General features: G+C 49.1%; 1 protein-coding gene across 2 annotated transcripts in view; it reads right to left on the reverse strand.

Moving 5' to 3' along the window:
* Nucleotides 1–15,187: 15,187 nt before the first annotated feature.
* Nucleotides 15,188–23,181, reverse strand: part of LOC119379527 (RCC1 and BTB domain-containing protein 1) — a 151,590-nt gene continuing 143,596 nt past the window's right edge. The window contains exons 3-4 of one of the 2 annotated variants that reach the window (XM_037648824.2): nucleotides 15,410–15,826; nucleotides 15,188–15,361 (exon numbers count right to left, since the gene is read on the reverse strand). In XM_037648824.2, coding sequence (XP_037504752.1) covers nucleotides 15,201–15,361; nucleotides 15,410–15,826 — 578 coding nt within the window. In that variant the 3' untranslated portion in view covers nucleotides 15,188–15,200. Of the gene's footprint in view, nucleotides 15,827–23,181 lie in introns of both variants that reach the window. The other variant, XM_037648823.2, reaches the window with a different exon arrangement.

Genomic DNA, 23,181 nt, shown 5'->3' on the forward strand with positions numbered 1-23,181 from the left:
TTGGAGCACTTTGGAGCAGATAATTTTGCATTTGGGAGCACTTTGGAGCAGCGAATTTTACATCCTGGAGTGCAATGCAGAAGCATATTGCATTAACATTCAAGCACCTGAGCATTATTATGGGGCTCTTATGAAGGCTAGAAATATTTCGATTCATTGCAAATCTCATGGAAAAAATCATCTCAGGAGCATAGGCGTGCGCACAGGGGGGCCAGGGGGGGCGCCCCCCCTAATCACCTAAGAGGGGGGGGGCGCACAATATGCCCCGTACATTGACCCTTGCAATAGCAATTATATGGACACTCTCGGCGGATTTTTGCCGTCGCCGTTGCCGTAATTTTCCGTATAAAGTCCAAATTAATAACATCACCACGCGCATTCTAGCCGCGGATAAAATCTCGCGAGCGCTGGCGACGAACGCGGCTGAAGCGGAGATTAAACTAGCCGGCCTTCTGTCTCAGCCGCACGGACAGCGCATGAGATAACATCTTCCCGCGTGCGGGCCTGCCGTCGATTGCTCATCAGAGAGGAAACGCCCCGCCCGTCTTTCGTAAGGAGCATGAAGGGACGCCAGGGGAGCGGAAGGGGGGGGGGGCGCATCTTTCGAAGGACGCAGTCGCTTGCGCGCGCGCTATCTCAAGGCATCAGGAGACGACTCGTAAACTTGCTGTGCCCTCAACGCTTACTTCGCGTTTAGAGAACTCGGAGCAAGAAAACGCTTCGGTTCCTGGAGGGGCCATATTCCCTTAAACCAGCGTTTTGTTGAGTTACGCGAGATCGGATCCAAAAGAGTTGGCTGCTAGGCTTACTTCGTTTCACAATACAATTTTTTTGGTTTCGCATTCATTGCTTCGCTCTTAAGCGAAACTGAGTTTTTTTAACCGTTAGCTATTGACCCCCGAAAGCGAGGGGCGGACGTGTAACATGGCGTAGCCGCTTCACTGTGGGCCGTCAGCGACGGGCCCGCTACTGACAGCTGCGCATTTGCGGCTGCTCCGACCAGGAGATATGATTTTACTAATGAGATGACATTTTTAAAAAAAAGCAAGCAAAAAATTCGAATTGGAACCCTAGCACGTGAGCTCGAAAGGGCAGGGCCTTTTAGGGGGTATTTACTGCAGAGTGATTACAAACTCGGACGTGCTGGCGGAAGGAATTACGAAAAAGCTGTTCTGGATGAAGATCCATGGATAAAGTATATTTGAGGAAAAGTGTCAACGCGTTTCCACCGTTCGCGTGCTCTTCGATAAACGCGAAGCAAGGAAAATTCGATATTGTCCCATATATCTACTGCGAGCGATCCCAGATTTCATTCCGCGATGTCCGGAAACAGAAGTGACAGACATTTTAGCGGCACTCATGTAGTTATTACTGAACATTGCTTTCCTTACATGCCGTGCGACGCTTGAAACGAGCTATCAGCAGCGTTTCTATAACAGACGACGTCCGCCGATAAATCGCCGTCGCACTTTCTCGCTACCGATAGGCTAGACGTCACAAGCCTCTGCGGAGAGCGCGTTTTGCTGTCGAGCCGACTTGCAGAACAGAAGCTGCGTCGGCACCGTGCATGGCATCGTGGCTTACTCGGAACGCACGCGCGAGCGCTATTTATTCAGCGGAATAATTCTTGGTCCATGATTGCGACTTTATTGGCAGCCTCAAGATCGAGCTGCACATGTTCTGACGCGCCGGCGGTGCGATTTCCGGTGATAGACGGCCCCAAACCCGAGACTTTGGCGCAGTTTGGCGCAAATTTCGTCGATATTATCAGGATGGCGCAGTAAATACAATTTGGCGCACTTTGGCGCAGTTGGCGCAGGAGTGGAATCACTGCAATATATACGCCCCGGCATTGACTTTGCCTCTCGTACACCTTGACCCGACATTTCCAAATGAGCGCGAGGCTATATAAAAGCTCAAAACCATTTTTTTTTTCTCGCCACATGCAGCGCCAACAGCGAGGCAGCCTTTTCGATATTCAGTAAGAGCGCCGCGGTGCGGAACACGCTCTCTCCGTGCGATTGGGACGGCCGGAGAGAAACACGCCGCGCGCCCGCCATCTCGGAGGCCATAGCCAGGACTACCAGGTTCTGCTTCGCAAGCAGAGATGGCGCTACCAACTTCGACGCGGAAAGTACCGCTATTCGCCGCGAGATCGGGCTACAGGTGGCAGCACCGTCGCCGCGCTACTGTGGATAGGCGGTTGTCGGCAAGCGTACAAACGTGCACAACAGCGCTTCGTTGTGAGCGATGTGACCCGATTTCCGGCAAACAAAATGCGTTGACTGCAGCTTTGTGGTACTATGTGCGCTCTTCATTACCGAATAATGCAGGAAGCGCGCCGAACGTTACAATTACTTGTGAGAGAAGCGCATTCTGCCAACGAACGGTTTGCTCGCCTTCGGCGACAGTCAGCGTTTTCGCAATAGGTGACATTTTCTTGTTGTTTTATTTGTACATGTTTAGCTTGTGTTCCACCTACTACGCACTACTGTATAGCGCGACTGAATTAACTATTTACTTGTTCATTTGGATGCCCCTCAACAAGAACAAAGCCCGTATTCCTGCACGATGAGTTGAAATAGCACTTTGTGCACTGCGTGCTCAAATATTCATTCGCATTTCTTATTCAGTTCTCTATGAAATGTAGGACAGTTGATAGGTTTACTGAGGAAAGCTACGTGGCTGACAGCACTTTAGCGCTACGGAGACGTTTAACACGCACACGCTTGTTTTTATTCCAGTAACAGTACACAAAGGTAACTGTACAGCACGAAAATTTCTTCGATTGATTACTTGCACGACAGTAATGGAACAAAGGTCCGGTTATTTCACGGGACCAAAGTACGTTTTTTCATACGAATAATGTCCGCTGCCTTCCGTCAATGCAACACAAACGTTCAAGATAATGTAAAGAAAAAAAGATGTGGCTTCGCGTGAAATTACTACGACATAAATGTAAACTACGCCGTTTGGATTAATTTTGACCATCAGCGCTCTTTAACGCGCACCTTTTGCGCAAGGCAACTCAGTTTTGCGATTTCCGTGTCATTTCATTTTCTGTTCTTTTTAGGGGCAATTTAAGTACCGCAGTGTCAGACGTCACTTAACAGAAATATTTCTCTCTAGTGGGACCAGGACCGTACACAACTAAAGCTCGTCGCGTAACGTATAAACAACACCTAACCACAACGCTCAAGTACATGCGAGCCTCTGTTTACCACCGCGCCGCTAAAAGGCTATATTCACAGGAGATATAATACTTCTCATCTTTAGGGCAACGCCAAGTGCACTTTGCAATGCGCTTGAACCACAGAGCGACACCTACACTGATATGACTCTCGTGAACGCAGGGTACGACGACCACACACAGCACTCTCGACAAGTGCACTCTCTGATCTTATTACAGTACATATACAGCCGATCAAGGCCAAATGCTTCTTTACATCGTGTTAGGCATACGTACGAGCGGTTAAAGTTGCACTAACGCAACGGAACAAGCCGCCTTTTGAGGATCTGCATGACGTACGCGCACATGCAAACACAACGGGGCTAGCAGACGACGCATGGAGCAATCCACACTAGGCGCGGTTCAGCCAGAAGCCGCTAGGTGGCGACTCCGCTCGATCTCGCGGCCAATAGGGAACCCAAGCTCAAGTTTGCGGCGCGACGACAGCGCCGCGCTGCGGCTCTGGAGAGAAGCTCTGGTGCAACTGGGTGCATGCGCGGCCGGCTCAGCCTGCTTGTCGGCAGCGGGAACACGCGCGCGCGCGCGCGTTGTCAGTCGGTGCGGGGAACTGGGGCGTCGTGCCGACAGCTTGGCACGCTGAACCGAGAGGCTTGCAGTGCGAAGCTGCGCATTTCCGCGATGGCAGAAGCGACCCCGCGGAAGCGCAAGTGAGGTCCGAAGTATTGCTGTGTCGTGAACTGCCACAACAGTGCAGACAACACCAAGGCACGCGATTCACGTGTGAAACTGTATCGGTTCTCGGGCATGTCGCACGAGAAATAAAGGCGGCAAGCGTGGAAAGCTGACAGCGCTGTCTCGCCTATTTTGGCTGTCTGAGTTCATCGCTTTCGTTCGTTTCCACTACATGAATCAGCACGTAACTTGGCGCATGCACGCAGCGACTACAGTAATGATTACGCGCTGTCTTCTCGCATTGTGACAGTCCAGTTACGGTTGTAGGTGAAACAACATTGTGTTTTGATTCCCCGTGTTCGCGAGACCTACCCGTCGTTGTTGAACGTTTACACTCGCGTTATACCAAGCGTTGCCAAGTTCGTTGAATTCAATTGAACTCGGCACACTGTCAGAAGTTCGGCGACTGCAATTCACGCGTCGGGAAGGCTGCTTTATCACGCCGGAACGGACGTCGGTGCATTTTCAGCAAGCTTTGATATCGTTCTACAGGTTTGCTTTGTTTCTGTCACTTCATTAGGGTGATATTTAAGCCGCTAAATATAACTGCCACTTAATACAATCTTTGCAATTGCAACCTTGAAGTAACCACCTTCTGACTTTGTGCGATTCTCTAGCCGCGTTCGCGCAGCAGGCTTTATACGCCTGTCAAGTCGATATCCTCATAAAAATAGAGTGCAAACATGACGCGAGAGCTGAAAAAACGAGGCGAGCATTTCACCTTGCTTCACAGTGATCCAGCGGCACGGAGGACTTGACTCTGACCTTCTCAGGAAACAGTGCTATGGCCGTATAATTTTTTTTCGCACGCCGCAAACGTTTGTTCACGAAAAGGCACGGCTGCTACTGCAAGCATGCCATATCACAACAACAATCATATGATTCGTTGTCCGCACCGCAGAACATCGATAGCGTACACGGCTTCATTTCGGAGTACACGTGGACCATATTACGCATCTTTAACATGACAGAATGACACACCTCGAGGTATACGTCCTACACGGTGTAATCGCGACTTGGGAAATGCATTTCGCTTTGAGTCGGACGTCGTTGTCGTCGATCGTCTGCTCTGCACCGTAAACGTGATTGACGAGCCTTTCTCCTTTTATCAAGTTCACTTTTCGGAAGTGCCAGTAAAGCTTGAAGATCCTTCTGAAGCCGCGCAACAAGCGGTACATTGTAAGACGCCGCAAGTGCACCGCGAGAGCTCTTCACGTGCACGGAAGCAAGCGGCAGCGCATTGGAGAGAAGGGAAAACGCGCGTTGCTGGCACCCAGTTTGTATTTTTATGCCAGAGATGGCGCTGACTGTCAAGAGCAGCAGCGCCACTAAGCGATGCTTGGGGAGCCTATTCACTGCACTCGCCGCCGCGCGCGCGTCCTCATCTCTCCCTCCTCGCCGCCAAGCAGAAATCGGTGCTTCTGCGTTTGTGCATTTCCCCTTCGCTGTAACATTTTTTGTCTCAGGATATAGCGAAATGAAAACACATGTACAGGTGCGCTGAAATTTCCCATTAGAAACACCTTTTTTAATATATTCCTTTATTAAAAACTTGCAGGCGTTTCCTTTTATACGGAATGCTTTACAGTCATTGGGTATAACAGGGGAACGTCGTCACATCAGCGTAAAGAAATAAAAACAAGAAAGATCCACATCAAGAAAGCATTATCCGCAAAACGTGAATTGGCAGAATGTGGCGTCAATGCAGTCAATGTACATAGTACAACTGAAGCGAAAACTAAGAACATGAAAAAATCACGTACGCAAAGGTACTGCCAAACTGCACAATGATGATTGCACTACAACGCATGCGTGGAAATAAACAAGACAAAAAATGCAAAGAGGTATGAAAAACAGTCGCAGAACACAGTTCAATGCTACATGATCATACAGATAATACAATACACTCTAAGGCAAAAAGGTGTTAAAAGGGTGTGTGGTTCGTCCCTTTGGGGACTAATGGGGCTGCCACAACCATTAATCTCTTTAAGGACTAACGGCACCGGGTCTAACAGTCACCACCGATCACCTCAATGGACTAACATTTGGTCCTCACATTTACACCTTACCAGGCAACCGTTAGTCCTCGCCGGACGCTCAGCAAGGCTTGATACTTCTTTCGCGTGCTTCTATTGCGCGGTGAGCAGCAAATGCCGCGGAAAAGAACCCGCGAAAGAATATTTAGTCATGCGTGTGTCACTGCTTTCGCAGACAATGCGACAATGAAAGACAAAAGTGATACAATAAAATGTTTCATTTTTCTCTATACATATCAAGTTTCTGCTTTCTTTCATGGAATTCACTGCAAAATGTCCAATACAGGTCAAGCCACGTTGTCATATCTCGTACAGTCCTTTTTGTGAAGCTGCCCCAACGGAAGCGATAGATGACAGGCATTGTACGCGCCAGGGCATTCTGCTCGTTGTGGACAACGGCTGCAAAGCACAAAAATATTGCAAATAGTTAGTCACACGTGACAGCGAGGGCTAAGGCGCACGCACATTGCAAATACGTGCAAGGTGAACTAAAACACACGTCTAAAATATGGCATGCAAATAATTTCACCCCTGCAAATCACAAAAATATTGCAAACAGTCTGCGACACGTCACAGAGGAAGTGAAGAAGCACGCACATGGTAAATACGTGCAAGGTGAAATAAAAACACACGTCTAAATTATGGCATGTAAATAATTTCACCGTGATGTCATACGTCATCAAAGACGCATTTCAAGCCACATAGCGCAACAGTTCAAGGTGAAATAAAAACACACGTCTAAATTATGGCATGTAAATAATTTCACCGTGATGTCATACGTCATCAAAGACGCATTTCAAGCCACATAGCGCAACAGTTCAAGTGCGGCAGCCGCAGCGATCACGCCGAGGCGCCGCCAACCACCATGCCCCAACGAGCCGGCGAGTATTCCTCGAGCGGCGTCCTACAGCTCGAGCAAGCCCGCAAGCCGCCGCAGCCGCCAGCGAATCTCGAGCAGAGCAGCGAGCGCACGCGGAGCCGCCGCCATGAACGGCGCCGAGCTGCTTGCGAGCGAGCGTCGAGGAAGCCGACGGTAATGGCGACCAATTTCCACAAAGTGCCTCGAGCGAGCACCAGTACAGCGAGCGAACGCGGAGCCCCCGCCACAAACGGCGCCGAGCTGCTTGCGAGCGAGCGTCGAGGAAGACGACGGTAATGGCGACCAATTTCCACAGAGTTCCGAAGCGCAGCTAAAGTCGGCTAGCTAAAGCACCCGCCAACCCATGTCGGTGCATTTCAAGTGCGCGATAAGCAGTCGAGATCGTTGCAGGCGACCGCAATGCGTTTTGGACGAGTCGCAGAACACCGGCGAGGCCTCTGCCCAATATCGCGATCTCGCAGCTCATCACCACGGCGAATCTTCGGTGAGCAAGCGTCCGGGCGGCCGACGACAATGGCGGCCAATATCCAGGCGGTCACAAAGCACAGGCGAGCTGACGCCCAAAGCCGGCCCTCGCGGTAGTACATTTCGTGCGTTCGACATACAACACGAGCGAGTCCGTTACCGGCAATCGCGATCAATTTCGCGCACGCGATAGGTACGGCAGAATAAAGAGTGATCACTTACTTGTGAAAGAATCGAGCGCCAATTTGTGCCCAGAGCTGATCAGATCGAAATCATGGATCCGATAGTCCTACTGTCTTCTCGGCCGCCATACCCAGCTGGTGGCGACGCAGTGCCGTGACTACGCCGGAGATATGCAGCGCGGCGTCGCGACGTGTCGAGACCAGCTCCAGACTTCATGGGTGCGGCGAAACGTAAAAGCAGCACGACACGCTCACCCACGCATACGTGTACATCAAAGGCACCGAGGTGTAGTTCCTGCATTCAATGTCTCCCTGCATTCAAGGTCTGCTCAGTCAAGCAGTCTTCAAGACAAAATGTTCAACTGCCCATCCTCTGCAAACAATTTTTCACTGCTGAATGTACTGTGTTATTTTCAAACGTTGCAAGCTTCTTTTTGAGTCGTTCATTTTCTTCTCGTAGTTTTCGAATGTTGTCGTTACTCCTGAAGGCTTGTATCCTCATACGATTTATAGCCCTGACATCGAATGCTTATGGGGCGTAAGAGAAACAGTTTCTACAGCAGATTCTACTGAATCCGCAGCTTGTTGGGTGGCATCCGAATTGTCAGGACAGCCGCGTCGTGGTTGATGGATGATTAGACAGACTGTTTGTAGAAACAACTGATGTGGAAAAATATTCGCTGTTGAAATTGTCAGCGGCATTTTCCTCGTGTCTTTCTTTTCGCAATGTTGACGTCACAGTTTTCTGATCAGAGATTTAAAGCTGTCGCTCTAATTCACGCCTTTTCTTAGGTGGAATAGGCCGCATGTAGCGTGGGTATTCGCTAAAACGCTAGGCACAGCATCTGGCTTGAGGTGTCGCCGCTTTGTGGAACATGCGATCGGGTAATCACAATCTACCAAGTGCAGACTGCAGACAACACTGCTGTTTTCATTTGGAACGAAATTATTCCTTGATATAGCCTTCAACGATGCTTGCCGTTACGTCTCATTTGCGGGAAATTCATGAAAGCTTATCCCAAGATTCTTTTTCATATCTGACTTGCAGAAGGGTACCGAGCAGTATGACATATTCCTGAAATTAAAGAGGAGAAACAGGGCCTCACGTCCCTTTCACTAACAAAAAAAGAGACAGCACTGACAGAGTTTCAGTTATATAGCTGAAATTAGTTGGAAAGTTCATTAATCAAACATTCGTTTCCATTTATCGTGGAAGTAATAACGGCCTCCGCGGTTCAGTGGTTGAATGAGTGTCAACGGCGCAAGCGCCAGGTCAAGCGAAAGAGCGCCAAAAACATGGCGGAAGCAGTTTACAATGTTACATAGAGACCAGGATATGTAAAAAGCTGCAACGAGGCCTAAAATCAGTCACTCTATGAATGCGTAAAATATGCACTAAAATTACGACATTGACAAGTAAGTCAGGAATATGCGGAAGGGATCCTAAGACACAAATGTACCAATATGCAGCTAACAGTAATACTTCGCCCCTATCCTAGAGCGCAAGAACGCTGAGGAACTGCACGCTGTGAGACTTCCTTGTCAATATTGCATCGCACGCGTCGTGAATATATTATCCAAACTCCATTAATCGATCGATGTCATACAGTATCAAAAAAGCATGAACTAAATCATGCCAAAGCTATTATACAAACGAACTTCTGATAATCCTGGTCACATTAACGTTCGGGAAGACGAGCGATATAGAAACTGAAATTTTCTAAGCTCCGCGATGTATTCACAGATACGACGCCAGTAATAACCGTGATACAAACAGCACAATAAACGGATTTGCAAGTAGCACGGTGTGTGCACAGCGGCAACACCAAAATTTGCTCTACTTTCCGCAGAACGCCTGCGACGCAACCACGCAAGGTAATTCCGCGCGAACGCCGCAGCATGAGCGCGTTACAAAGAAATAAGGTCAAGCGCACGCTGGAGCGCTAACCGCAAAGCCCCTGAAACTTCGTGAAGTAGCGACATACGTGGTTAAAAGCGCGCCTCCTCTCTTTTCTCCCTCCTCCGCCCTCTCCGACGCTGACGCCGCGTCGGTATTGGCCAGCTGCCGTCACGTGGGACTGCGCGCAGCGTTCGTTCGTTTACAGTCGCTCTCGACTGCCATCTTTGCTCGTGAAGCGTGGACTCGCTGGTGCACAGCGCATGTGTTTTATAGATACCCACTTGTCATTCCGTGCGCGTTGTGCTGTGAAATATTTCTCACACAAGATGGACGTCGCTGTTGGTTGCCATGGGCGGCTGCTGCGCCTTCTGATGCCAGAACAAGTCTAGCGAAGGCAAGAAGCTCCTCAGGATACCGTCCGGTAAGCGCAACGAGTTGCGACGAAAGACTTCGTTGCACATAATCAGAAGGGAGAGCTTCAGGCCGACATTTTCGACTCGACTATGCGAGGTAAGTTGCGAGTCTCTCATACTGTAAGTATGCGCCAAGGTTTGCGAACTTCGATTCCCGCTGTAACGCCGTAGTAGAGCAGGAATCGCACTGCAGTATGTCGCCATCTCTCACGCACGTTTTATTACTGCTTCTGCGGGGTCATTACCTTGTTTTATTTTTCTTTGTCAACAATATGTGGTTACGCTTTCTGCTTGACGTGATGCGCCGACTGGTTCGAGTTCGCGGTATTGGTTTGTTCAGAAATTAGATTTATCGATGAGCATTGTTAAGATGACGTCCTATGGTTGCTAAGATTTTTTGTGATGATAGCTTTCTGAAAAGCGCATGCTCGGTGTTGATTTCAGCGAAGTGTACTTATAGGAGGAATGTGTGCAATAAAGTTCAGTTGCAAGTCTGCGCCTGTGTGTGTTACGTATGTGTCAGGTAGCGCAGTTATCCCTTTTGTATTAAGATGCACCAACTTGCCCAGCAACAAGTTCTTCTAAACTATATATAACCGTTACTGTTTGTTAGTGAACACCTTGTAGCTGGGGGACCATAGCCTAAGTTGCTTTTGCGCCGTAATCCGTGATTTAACTATTTGAAAAAAAGAGAGTCACAGTTTCGCCGCAACGACAAGTTGGGATGTAACGCGAAGAACGGAAAGCAGCTCGAAATTGCCAGCGCGTCGCTCGAGCCCAACGGACGCACGAAAAGAACGCACACAGGACGAGCGCGAACTATCAAGTGTCACAGCTGGATACTTGAAGCGCACTGCTGAAACATAAAGCAGGACGCACGAAACGAACGAACAAGTGCACAGACGACGAGCGCGAACTAACTGGGGATCTTCGATTTTCGGACTTCTCGCAGTTCGCTGGCAGCCATAGCTAGCCACAGGGTCAGCCAGCTAGTTCCGGTCGGGACAGGAAACAGTGTCTTGATCACCTGTGTGGGAAGCCCGAGACAACCCGAAGCTGCCCGAAGATTGCAAAATCGAACGCTAGGACAGCCAGCGTAAACGTAAACAAACGCTACCGCCGTGGTAGCAAACGAAACTTTGCGCCGCGTGCGCGTTGTTTTTTTCTGCATTGCCCGCTTGAAAATATGTGGCCATGTTTGCTGAAGAGCTGAAGTGATATTCTTGAGCATACGCATTTGGGATACGATCACGCACGTTCGCAAGATCATGCGCGACTCGCCCCGTCCGCGAACAAAACAGCCAGCTGGCGCACGGCGCCACGAAAGCGATTGAAGGTGAGCTGCCGCGCCGCTAACGGCTTAACTAGCTCACGTCTGCTTACTACATGTAACAGTCGCTGCACAACACAGCGCGAAAGTGATCATGCCCCCAAAACAGCTCGAGGATCTATCGCGTACTGCGTCACACACACGCGTTGACCAGCTTGCGTTTTGTCATAACTTGAGACATGAGGCGGTATCGGTACCACCGAGTGAGCATTATATCTAAAATAAACTTCTGTGTGACGCGTCTTCCGACTCGTTTTGGCACATGTTGCCTGAGTGGCACTCCAAAAATCTCATGTAGCTCAGCTTTTATTTGAGCTACTAGGTGATAACCGCGTACATACTGCATGGCATTATTACTAAGAGGTGGAAAAAGAGAAAGCCGACGACGAAATAAGCAACAAAAGGGTGTATACATTTCTGAATTCATCTCCGTTTTTTCACATCGACGCGTCGTAGCATAACATAATACCACACCTCATATACTGGCCCGTAGGATCGAAGTACGCTCGCACGCCGTTCGCGACCATTGAGCATCACACAAAAAATTACACATCATCTCCCCCTACGGGCAACCATGGTGGGATGCGAAAGCATCGCGGGGGGGGGGGGTGCGCCTCGGGTTTCCGTTTCTGTTATGTGACTTATGAGACGGTGGTTGTCGAGGCGTTTGAATTGCCGCTGGCCGACGCAGACGTTTACGTTCGGCTTCCCGAGCCTTCCTCTGCTCCGCGGCGGTGACGCTGCAACTAGCGCCGACGCTGACGTTCATGGCGTTTCGCACACCATTGCACAGAGCGAGAATGACGGAAGCACAGCGAACGCGTGCTTTCGCAGCTTCGAGATTCGCTTGCCGGCGTTGACGTTTACGTTCAGCTTCGCGAGCGTCCATAGCGCCGTTGCGAAGGAGAGTGCAACGCTTGCCGGCGTTGCCGTTTACGTTCAGCTTCGTGAGCGTCCACAGCGCCGTTGCGAAGGAGAATGCAACGGGAGCGAGTGCGCGCGCATTATATACGAGCGCACAGCTGTGGCGGAGAGAGAAACGGGAGAGGAGAAACGAAGCGGAAGCAGCGCTCACGTCACCTCCTCCCACCTACTCGCGCTCACGCGAGGAGAGGGCGCATGCGCATTATGGGTGCGGATGCCGCAGAACGGACACTACCCCGAGCATAAGATGTTTACGCATCTAAAACAATGTCGCGATCGTTTTTCTTCAATCAGTGCGTTTTATCAACATCGAAGACCTGAAATAAGTCCTGACGGGGTTCAGGCACGCAAACATAAGACGGAGCGAAATAGCTAGTTCGACCACAATCGTCTTCGCTAAGTGCACAGAATGCACACACGACACCACAATCGAATGCTACTACGAAAAAATAAACTTGAAAGGGGTCTCCTTGCGTGCGTACGAACGTGTACATAACTTTTGAGACATGTGCACGACGCAGTTAGAACGCGACAGTTCGCCGCGTTGTTCACGGAAGGAAACTTCACGGGACACATAAGAAAAGCAATAAACATTAGCTCCAAATGATCGCCGCCACTCGTAATCGCGCCATCTCGCATGGCGGAACGGCGCGGAACGTAAGGACAAGTGAAGGCGTAGTCCCCAAGCGCCCGCATTGCAATCCGTCGAGTCCTCACAAACATGGCGGCGAGCGAGTATCGTCTCTTTTCCTAGCCCGAAACCTTCCAGAGAGCTTCCACGACTAAATTGTCCTGGAAGCTTCTGGCGACCCTTGGGCTCCCCGCGGGTCGGCAGAACCGTCCAACCCGAGAAAAACAAACGCCAACCAGAAGTGCGCCGCGGGGGGAGGGGGAGCAACCCGAGAAAAACGAGCGCGCTCTGCCTGGCTCTGGCAGCCCGCGGGTAGCCAGAAGTGGGAAATCGAAGAGCCCCACTTTCACAGTTGTTACTTATTTCTGTTTCAACAGCGCGCTCCTTTCGCAAACGCGGCCGCTGCAGCGAGCGAAGTGACCTTCGTACGCTCTGTGAATTCAGCGCGGACATCGCGGGGAAAGCCCAAGACATACAACCCCCCGCTCCACCCCCCGCCCGCCCCTCTCCTTTCCTCGAGATAAGCGCACGAAGCCGACCACGCCCTGTAAGGCGAAGAGCATTGACGTTCGCAGGAGCGGGGCGACCTTTAATGCCCGCCCCCCGCGCACTTCGCGCCATCTCGCTGGTAAGAAAGCACGCTGAAGTAAATGGTGTATATAAATAGCTCGCCATTAGCATGCTGTAAGACGGTACTACTCGTGGCCTAGCCGTCTAACGCCGCGCGTTTCGGAGCAAGAGGTCAGCCGTTCGATTCCGCGCGTCGGAAAGTATTTCTGAATTTTTATTAAATGCGAAGCATTTCTTAGCGGACGTATGCGACTTTGAGCGTATCTATCTATCTATCTAGCCGCCTACGACTTTGAGCTCTCCTGGCCGTTTGGTTAATCGGATGTATAGCGAAATTGGTGTGGCATAACATGACCTTATTACGAACATAAATGGCAGGTCACGACATGAAAATCATGACATGCATGTCATGAACAGCATGATTTACATTCCACGGCCCTGGCGCTCTTGCGGCCGTTCCGTTAATTTCATATATACCAAAATGGGCATGGCGTGACAAGAGTTCATGACGAACATAATGAAAGGTCCTAGCGTGCAAATCATGACACACATGTCATGTGCAGCATGACTTACATGACATGGTGTTGGGGCGCTCGCGGCCGTTTGAATGAATAGATATATAAGAAAACTGTATGACGAGACATTTCTGTATGACAAACATAACTCACACGTGGTAACATGAAAATCATGACATGCAGGTGATGTACGACATGACTTACATGCCACGCTCACGGCACCCTCGCGGCCGTTTCGCTAGATTGGTATACACCAAAATTGGTATTGCGCAATGTGACTATATGAACATGAATAACAAGTGGTAACATGAAAACTATGACATGCATGTCATGTATGCCGTGATTTACATGCCGCGCTCATGGTGCACTCGCGGCCGTTTCGCTAGCTTGATATACACCAAAAACTGATCGCGGCTGTATGACGAATGCATATGAAAGGCGGTAACATGAAAATCATGACATGCATGTCATGTATGTTATGATTTACATGCCACGCTCATTATTCATTCGCGGCCGTTTTGCTAGCTTGATATACACCAAAAAATTTGTATTGCGCGACGCGGCTGCATGACGAACGTAGATGAGAGGTGGTAACATGAAAACCATGATATGCATGTCATGTATGGCATGATTTACATGCCATGCTCATTGTGCACTCGCGGCCATTTCGCTCGTTTGCTATACACCAAAATTGGTATTGCGCGATGTGACTGTATGACGAACATAAATGACAGGTCTTAACATGCGAATCATGTTATGCATCTCATGTACGGTATGATTTACATGACACGGTCATGGTGCGCTTCCGGCCGTTTTGTTAACTGGATATATACTAAAATTGGTATGGCATGACACGAGTGCGTGATGAATATAAATGACAGCTCATGCGTTGCATATACCAGAATATACGTTTCAATAGCATGGTATATACCAGATTGTGCATGCATGCGTGCATGGCGAACATGCGATATATGATGAACTAGATGCCATGGCATGAATGATTTCACTTGGCTCAAAGACAAACAAGGCGATGTATGCAGCTCCTTGCTGGCTGCTTCGCATTACATCGATTCCCACAGTGCGTGGGATCTGCCGGATTTTTCTTTGTGGTTTATATATATATATATATATATATATATATATATATATATATATATATTTGTGGTTTATATATATATATATATATATATATATATATATATATATATATATCGCAATAAAAACCAGTTCAGGGACCGTTTAAGAGGTGGCACTCCGCTTCTGAAGCAAGCCAAGTTTCTGGGAATTTTATTGTAGAACACCTTTTAACTCACACGTGTGTTAGGCAGTATCCATGGAGAATGGGCATGTGAGTGCGCATCAATAAAGCAGCTATTTCAATGAAGCCTGATTCGGAAGTGACTCTTAATTTGCGCTAAGTAACAGGAAAAGCTCATAACTTTATTGACAACAGGGTGGCCCAAGGTGAGCAGTGCACGGCGACTGCGTCCTTAGCTGCCAGTCGCACCGGCTTGGTGCTTTGTGCCATTCCATCTGCGCCAGGCCCCAGCTGTCCGTATGCGTTGCTGCCCCAGGCCCAAGCTGAGTTGTTGCCTGCGAAAACAGTTTGGCTGTCCCAGTTATGATGGATGAGCAACGTACCTGATAGAGCAGCGGTGTGGCGCGACCCCAGGCTGACCGCGCGCACATCCATGTCTAGTAGCACTGGCAGCGCGGAAAGCGGCTTTTGCTTGGGTTCAGTGGCCAGCTGGCCGTTGAGGTTCCAGCCCCAGAGGTAGAGGTCACCCGCATCGCTGAGCGCGGCCGAGTGCCAGCCACCCGCAGCGGCGCCTACCAGGACCACACCGGCTAGGGGCTCGATCAGCCGCGGAGATTGCACACACTCCAGGCCACCATGGCCCAACTGGCCGTGGCCACCATTTCCCCAGCTCAGCAGCTGGCCATCCACAGTGAGCGCCAGCTGGTGGCCGTGGCCGCAGCTCACGTGGCGCACCCTGTGCTCCACCGGCACCGAGCTCATCCTGCAGCCATCGAGGTGCACTTCTTGCATAGAGCCATCTGCATTCAGGCAAAGATCGCTCTTACATTCTGTTCCTGATTTGTCACGCGCCTGCGGAAGAATCACCTTTTCACACGGTCAGGGTAACGGGTCTAAAATATTTGGATCCCTTCAGCGTGGACGGCCAGATAATGTCACAAGAACAGTATGCGCCAACGGAGGCACATGCAGTAGCGGCGCATTGCGGCGTCGAATAAATGCAAATGGCCGGGCTAGTATGTCCGGGCGCGCTCTCTTTGGCGGCGTTTTCCGCGTAAGTTTGGCTAAAAGGCACATCTAGAAGACGTCCGTAAAAGCCGTGTCGAGAAAGCACGTGACCCAGCGGGCCAGTCGGTGCGCGCTCCACTATGCCCCAGACAGGGAAATCCCAGACTCGAAGGCACGGAAAGTAGGCATCGCAACACGTGGCCATCGACAATGGCTTCTCCGCCGCATCAGTCGATCTTCAACACCGTGACAACAACCTAGCCAAAAGGAAAACTTTCGTCTTAGAACGATAGAAAGTTGTGGTAGTTGGTGCGGATTCATGACAAACGAAGCCAGGCGTGCGAACACGGACACAAGAGAAATGCCGACTATGAACTGAAAAGGTACACTGCGGCGGAAAAGCAAATAGACACAAAAACTTGTCTGCGCACATGCGCATGCATGCAGCGCCACCTGTTAATCCGACACACGTGGGAGTCTACGCGAACGATAACTAGTCGGGCATTTCAATTCATCTTTATGCAAGTTAATCGACGGCTGGCTCAAGCATGAGCAACCAGTACTATCGATATGCCAGGCCTCCACCACGAGACGCGTTCCTTTATTCATGCGCCTGTACAGCACTGCAGATTCATCGGATTCGAGCACGCGTTTGCGCTCTCGACAATGTAAAGATAGATTCGATCCCGTTTAACGACCTCATATGCTCTGCTGTGGCGTCAGGGCTACGTTGAGCCCGCACTCTTTGATGGCACGACTGGGTCTTTAGGCTGAGGATAACTGATGCCTACCCGTTGGGAAAAATCAAAACAAAGAAGTTTAATGGTACTTTTATAAGGCTATTTGCGCAGCGAAAAAGGAAAGCTTTAAGAGTTCCACGCCGAGCGACTAGATGAGCCATTTTCCCAGAGCCCCGCGCGTCTTCTCTCACTCAGCAGCGTCGCCATAAACCTTAGGTCGGCCCTCTTTCCTGACGGCAGGCAATCACGCACAAGACACCAGGACGCCAGCCAACACTGTCAGTAAATCTTGTTGTTAGGCTAGTTGGTGCATGCTTCAAGAAATTTTAAGACGCTGGCGCGACAAGCTTTTAAGACACTATCGCTGATCGGACAAGCTGATACAGCGAAGTTCCAGCGGTCGAAGGCACTCACTGAGAGTACGGTAGAGGGGGGGAGGGGGAGGTGTAAAAGGATTACTGCGACTCAACAGACGATATACAGTAAAACCTCGGTGATACGATCACGGCTCGTACGAATTTCGGGGTGATACGAATTCTTCTGTGGTCCCGGCCAAGGCCCATTAGCCTGCAATGTATTGGAGTACGGTTGTTGCTAACCGATTTGCACCCCACGATGTTTGATACGAACGTACGCTAGCGCGCAGGTACGAACAGGTGCTGCCCGCGCTGTCGCGGAAGACGCGGCAGTCACGCGCGGGCATACGCGCTGCGGGACCATCAACGGTGCGTCGTTGCCTCCGAGATAGTGCGCGCGAATTTTGAAGGCCTTTATGCGCCTTCGCGTTTAGATTACAGATGACGTTGACGTCGCACTTTCTTTTTTTTTTTTTTTCAACGCGTTGGCGCACGCTCCTGGGCTCGAGGCAGCATCGTCTTTGTACTGTGTTAACACGTGCCTGCCACGTCGATGCAAGCCATGTCCCCGCAATCAGACGTTCTATGAAACAAGACTGAAACTTGGGCAGCGGGTCCGTCATGAAGTCCCATGTAACGTGGACGAAAACCGCAAGAGACGAAGCGGACGGTCTTGGCGAAGGAGCTTGGCTTCTTAAGTCACTTTCGCCGCAGTACTCTAGTGTCATGCAGAAAAGCGTAGTAAGATTAGGAAGGGGTTACTAGCGGTCACGGGGCACAACACATCTGGTTCATTAATTACACACGCGCGCATGCACCGTATGTTTACGAGTACAAGTATGATCGTTGACATCTGAAACCTTTACTGGCAATCATTCAGAGCTGTTCATGACGTCGATGCGGCCCTGAGAAACACTAAATCAAAACGTATGCCAACTTTCTTTTGTCGCATACTAATTTCCCATGTTTTCTGGTGATACGAATTTCGGATGATACGAATATTTTCGGTAACCCCGCGAGATTCGTATCATCGAGGTTTTACTGTACGAAATACGCGGCGCCATCACGTGCACAAGTTCCGCGTCTTGGTAGCGGCGACGCTTCAAGGAGTACTGACACGAATTTTAAAAATTTTCGGATTGTTGAGCACTCTAAATAAAAATGCTGGTGTCGAGAAACCTAAAACGAGTATTGCGGTGCCTGGGAATGCATCGTATATATTTTAATTACCGCTACCTTAAAAAGACACTTTCGGTTTCGATATCGAGGGGGCTGCTTCTCAGTGACGTTTCATGTCAGTATGACGTCACGGGGATACAGAAACTCGCGACGAACTAGCGGCAAATCCGTCATCTGCTCGTGGTGCACATAAACAACGATGAGTGAACTGTCGTCCAGTGACACTGACAGCGATTTCCACGATTTAGGCTGCATGCAGGACGCAGAACTCGCAAACTCGGGGGAACTGTCTTGACTCGTCGGGATAATGTCCATTGCAGTGGGGCTGGCTTGCAGATGCTCAGCGACCAAAACTTCAAGGTCAAATAAAATGTTTTATACGTGTTCTCCAACACCGGTGTGTGGACAGCGTTGACACTGCATACCGAGGAAACGGAAAATGTCCCTTTTGCGATGTCTCAAAATCGTGTCAATACTCCTTTAACGAAACGGAGATTGCGCAAAACCCCCACGGATTCACAATCCGCAAACTGACCTATAGATCGTATAGCGAAATTTCCGACGCAATGTGCTATCCCCTGGTGTAAACGGCGAGGACCCAAGGATCTTTCGGTACTGAACAAGGTGCGTGTTCTTTTACATTCACATCAGTGTAAACAGTGTCCAAGAGGTATCGGAAACATCTGACGCTCAGGTGGTCTCGTTAAAAAAAAAGATATAACTTTGAGTTACACATAAATATTAGACAAGTAACATGATCTACCTTACCTGATGTTAGTGAAAGTTTCGACCTTTCCCTTTTCCCACGATAGAGGTGGCCGATAGTCGGGATAACGCGACGGATGCAGATCGCGGCAACGCAGTTACACGCGCATTTACGATCGTAATGTTAGGGTGCGTCGCCCTTGTAAGCCAGTGGTCACAGGGTTATTAATGCCGAACCACGGCCTCTTGCGGCAGGCGCGCCCTGCCCCGTCACCCGAAACCGGCGTGAGGAGGCTAGTTCTACGCGCCACCACAGTGGCACCACTGCTACGGGACAGGAGCGTTAGTTTGGCTGGCCCGCATGCTTTGCGCAACGGCCACGCTCTGCGTTTACACCTTAACGCGAGAGCGTTAACGAGCTCGTTTCGCAGAAATTCCCGCGTCGGCGAAGGCGTCGTTGGTTATGAGTAGGGCTCCGGGTTTTCGGAGCTTATTTTTCTTGAAATTCCGAGGGTGTTTCTCGGAGTTTACTTTTTAGGAGGAAATTCGGCGTTTATCGGAGTTTATTTCACGTAAATCTGCAATTCTCCTAAATTTCGTGTTTAATTTTGCATTGTAAGTTGTTGCAATGTGTTCTTATTAATTTCATTTCCAATAAAAATACGTTCCATTGTTGCTGATAGTCCTGTTTCTCTATCCTTTCATTTTTTCTCACTTCCTGTTCACTTAACCGGTTAGTAAGGCTGTTGTTGTGCACTGCTGTAAACTTGCCAAAGTGTGCTTTTAGGGGGGCAGGAGCTAGTCAGGCTGCTTCTAAGCTTTTTCTCCCATCCTCCCTTATCTTCTTGATGAAAAATAAAGGACCTATTATTATCATTATTCTCAATACTCCGAAACCTTAGATTAAATTATATCTGAACACGAAAACGTGCGAACGCACTAAGTGTATCTTTTTGAACGCACATACACATATACATACGAGCACAAATACTTGACTACAAAACACCTACGTTTGTTCGTATTACAACTTTCAAGCTTGTTGTAATAGACGCAAGCATATTTCACGAGCTTGCTCCCGCTCATGGAAGTGCGCTCCTTTCGACTGATGATTCTCAGCTTTGAAAATGCCCATTTAAAATAGGAGTTTATCGGATAAATCCGAGTTGTCAAAAATTTTACCAGCGAGTGTTTATCGGATTTTTTTTTTCATTTCTCCAAAAACACGGAGCCCTAGTTGTGAGCGAGAAATCAGCATTGTCCGTGAGCGAAAACAGAGGTAGATGCAAATAAGCAACATTCGGTTCGAGTGGGACCGGGGATTCGAACCTGGGACCTCTCGCTCCGTGGCGTAAAGCGTTTAGCCGCTGAGCCACCACACCTGCATCCCCTAGAGCACCATTTACCATTAGTGAAGGTGCTTCAGCATGGCGGGCGCTTGAGTAGCACCCGCGAAGTGCCGCAAGGGGCCCTGCCGCATGCATGGGTGTAGGAGCCAGAGGGCTTCCCCACTTTGGCTTTCCTTCCGGCACGGCTTAGGTGTGCACCGAGAAGCGAAGCGAGGCTAGCGATGGGAAAGGCGATACGATTACGCTACCACGTTTTACTCTTGAGAGCGAAGCTCAAGCGTCCTCCAAGTTTTCATGGCGCATTCGCTTTCGAAAATATAAAATCTCAAGGCTGTTCGCAAGGATACGAATAACCAGGGGGTCGGCCCACCGTAAGCCCGAACGGCGCGAGCTAGATCGAGCCAGGCCATTCAAGAGAAGTTATTTATCGAGCGCTGCTTCGGGCGCTATTGTTGACGGTGCTGATTTACTTGCCTGGCTTGATGTGCTTGTTTGGCGGTGAAAAAAAACCGCATAAAATGAACCTTCTTACGAATGCATGCACAATGCATTTGTAAGAAGGTTTGGACAAATACCTTCAGATAATTTTTTCTAGTTCCAGCTTTCCAGAAAACTAAGCATTTTATAACGGATCGCACATTCAGCGACAATGCCTACGCGTTTAGCATATGTAAGACGATGCTGTGAACAAAAAAATTGTTCCATTTGAATAGAGTAATTGCAGTCGTGAAAAAAAAAGTTCGGCAGATCCCACGTACTGTAGGAATCGATGTTGTGCGAAGCATGCAGCGGCAAGGTGACTGTGGCGTAATTTTTTACATTTAGCGAAACGTTACGAAAAGACGCTAAATATATGTGCAAATGGTATACACACTCATATATGTTCAAGAGCCGCACATGTGTTATACAACCACTTGTTTACAGTTGCGTAACGATGCCAGCAGCAAGATGGGCATTAACAACACCAGACGCGGTAAGCTGATATGCAGTGCTTATACTTGTTCATTATGATGGAGAACGCACACGCGTTTCACCAACCAGAGCTTGACTTCACGAACCCGTGTGCATGTGTGGGAGGGGTTCTTAATAGTTCTCAGATAGACTGCGGCGACCACAATGTCTTTTTAACTGATGTGAGCAACGCAGACCTTGTCGATTCCGCAGCTTGTCTGTGTGCAGTGATGCTACCGAGGACTTCTGATTTGGAGCGATTTTTGGAGCAGTAAAATTTCCATTTTGGAGCACTTTGGAGCAGCAAAAATTTCCATCTTGGAGCACTTTGGAGCAAGTAATTTTGCATCTGGGAGCCCTCCACAGCACCTAATTTTACATCTTGGGGTGCACAAGAGAAGCAAATTGCATTAACATTCAAGCACCTGAATAATTATTATGGGGCCCGTATGAACAGCAAGAAATATTTCGATTCATTGCAAATCTCATGGAAAAAATCATTTCAGGAGATCTCTATATTCCACTCGATAATACAAAAATAAGGGCTCATGCAGTTGAACGTTAACCTCTTCAGTGGCATAGGCGTATCTACCGGGGGGGCGCTAGCCCCTCCACTTTCGACAGTGGTCACTGTCGGCTGCAGACTGGGAAACTAACAAGTCAGGCAAAGTTTTACTTGAACGCAGCAATAACGTAATTTTGTAATGAAGTTTGTCCTACGATTCTGCTGTGACGACTGTCCTCCGTGTGTCATGACCACGCACTGTAGGCTACCTGCGGTGCGGGCTGCCTATTCCACGCTTGTGCGTCTTGCGTTCGAGCATTGCAGAGGAGGCTATCGCTCAGCAGTGGCTCTATAACATTGCAGCAATCTGACATGATTTTATTTTGTTCCGCCTGTCCTGAAATTTTAGTAATTGGCGACGCAAATATGGGCGGGAACCAGTAAACGTTGTATAGGCCGATCAAACGCTCTCCTTTTTCAAGAAATTCAGTTTCTTCCTTTTAAAACGAATAGCATCGCCACTGCTCCATATTCAAGGTGCCGTGAGTTGAGTGTGCAGAAGTGTCCAGCATTTTCGTTGTGCCTAGCCAGGACAGCTAAAATAGATTCTCACTTCAGTCTCCGATTAGCCTGCTTCACTTGGTTTATCATATGGCAGCCTGCAGCGATCGCGGCGGCTTGTAATAAGGCAGTGGACTCGAGCAGATTGAGAAGCCCAGCTTTCAAGTTTCCCCCGTTACTTGATCTACGTCACCAGGGAGATCATCAGCGTCCACGGTTTTCTGTAGTAAGAAGGCTGCCTACCTGCAAAGGATTGTGTCTGTTCCTAATGATGCTTATTTCTCTCTATGCCTCTCTTTCAGCTAGGATGAGTGAGTTGTACACGCGCAAAAACAGCTCAACATCGTTGTACTACAACTGAAAGTATCTTTTATACACATATGAATCCATCTCTCCCGCTGCTATAAGCAGCCGCTGTCAATGTGATTGGCGGGCAGCCTTCTTAAATTACGTTCAGAAAGAAACACTGTCTGGCTATCCGAAATAAATGGGTTATTGTTCAGCACAGTAATGTGCTGCTTATTGTGCACACTTCATTTTAACGCCGCGCGTTTTCGCAGACTTGCGACGTCGCGTAACAAGGAGGCGATTTTATGGCACATTGAAAATTTTTGGCGAATAGCGAAGAACCAATGACAAAAAATACGCCGTATTGAAAATAGTTCATCATTATATTATTTTTACGCAGTCATGAGTGCGTGGTAATTACGCGGTGGATCACTTACGCGTCATTTCTTGCTTCGCTTTACGAGCAGGTGCATTGCGCACGACCCAGAAAATTTCGACCAATCATTAACAGCTAAC

The sequence above is a fragment of the Rhipicephalus sanguineus genome, chromosome 1, assembly GCF_013339695.2.
Source record: "Rhipicephalus sanguineus isolate Rsan-2018 chromosome 1, BIME_Rsan_1.4, whole genome shotgun sequence".
NCBI classification, from domain to species: domain Eukaryota; kingdom Metazoa; phylum Arthropoda; class Arachnida; order Ixodida; family Ixodidae; genus Rhipicephalus; species Rhipicephalus sanguineus.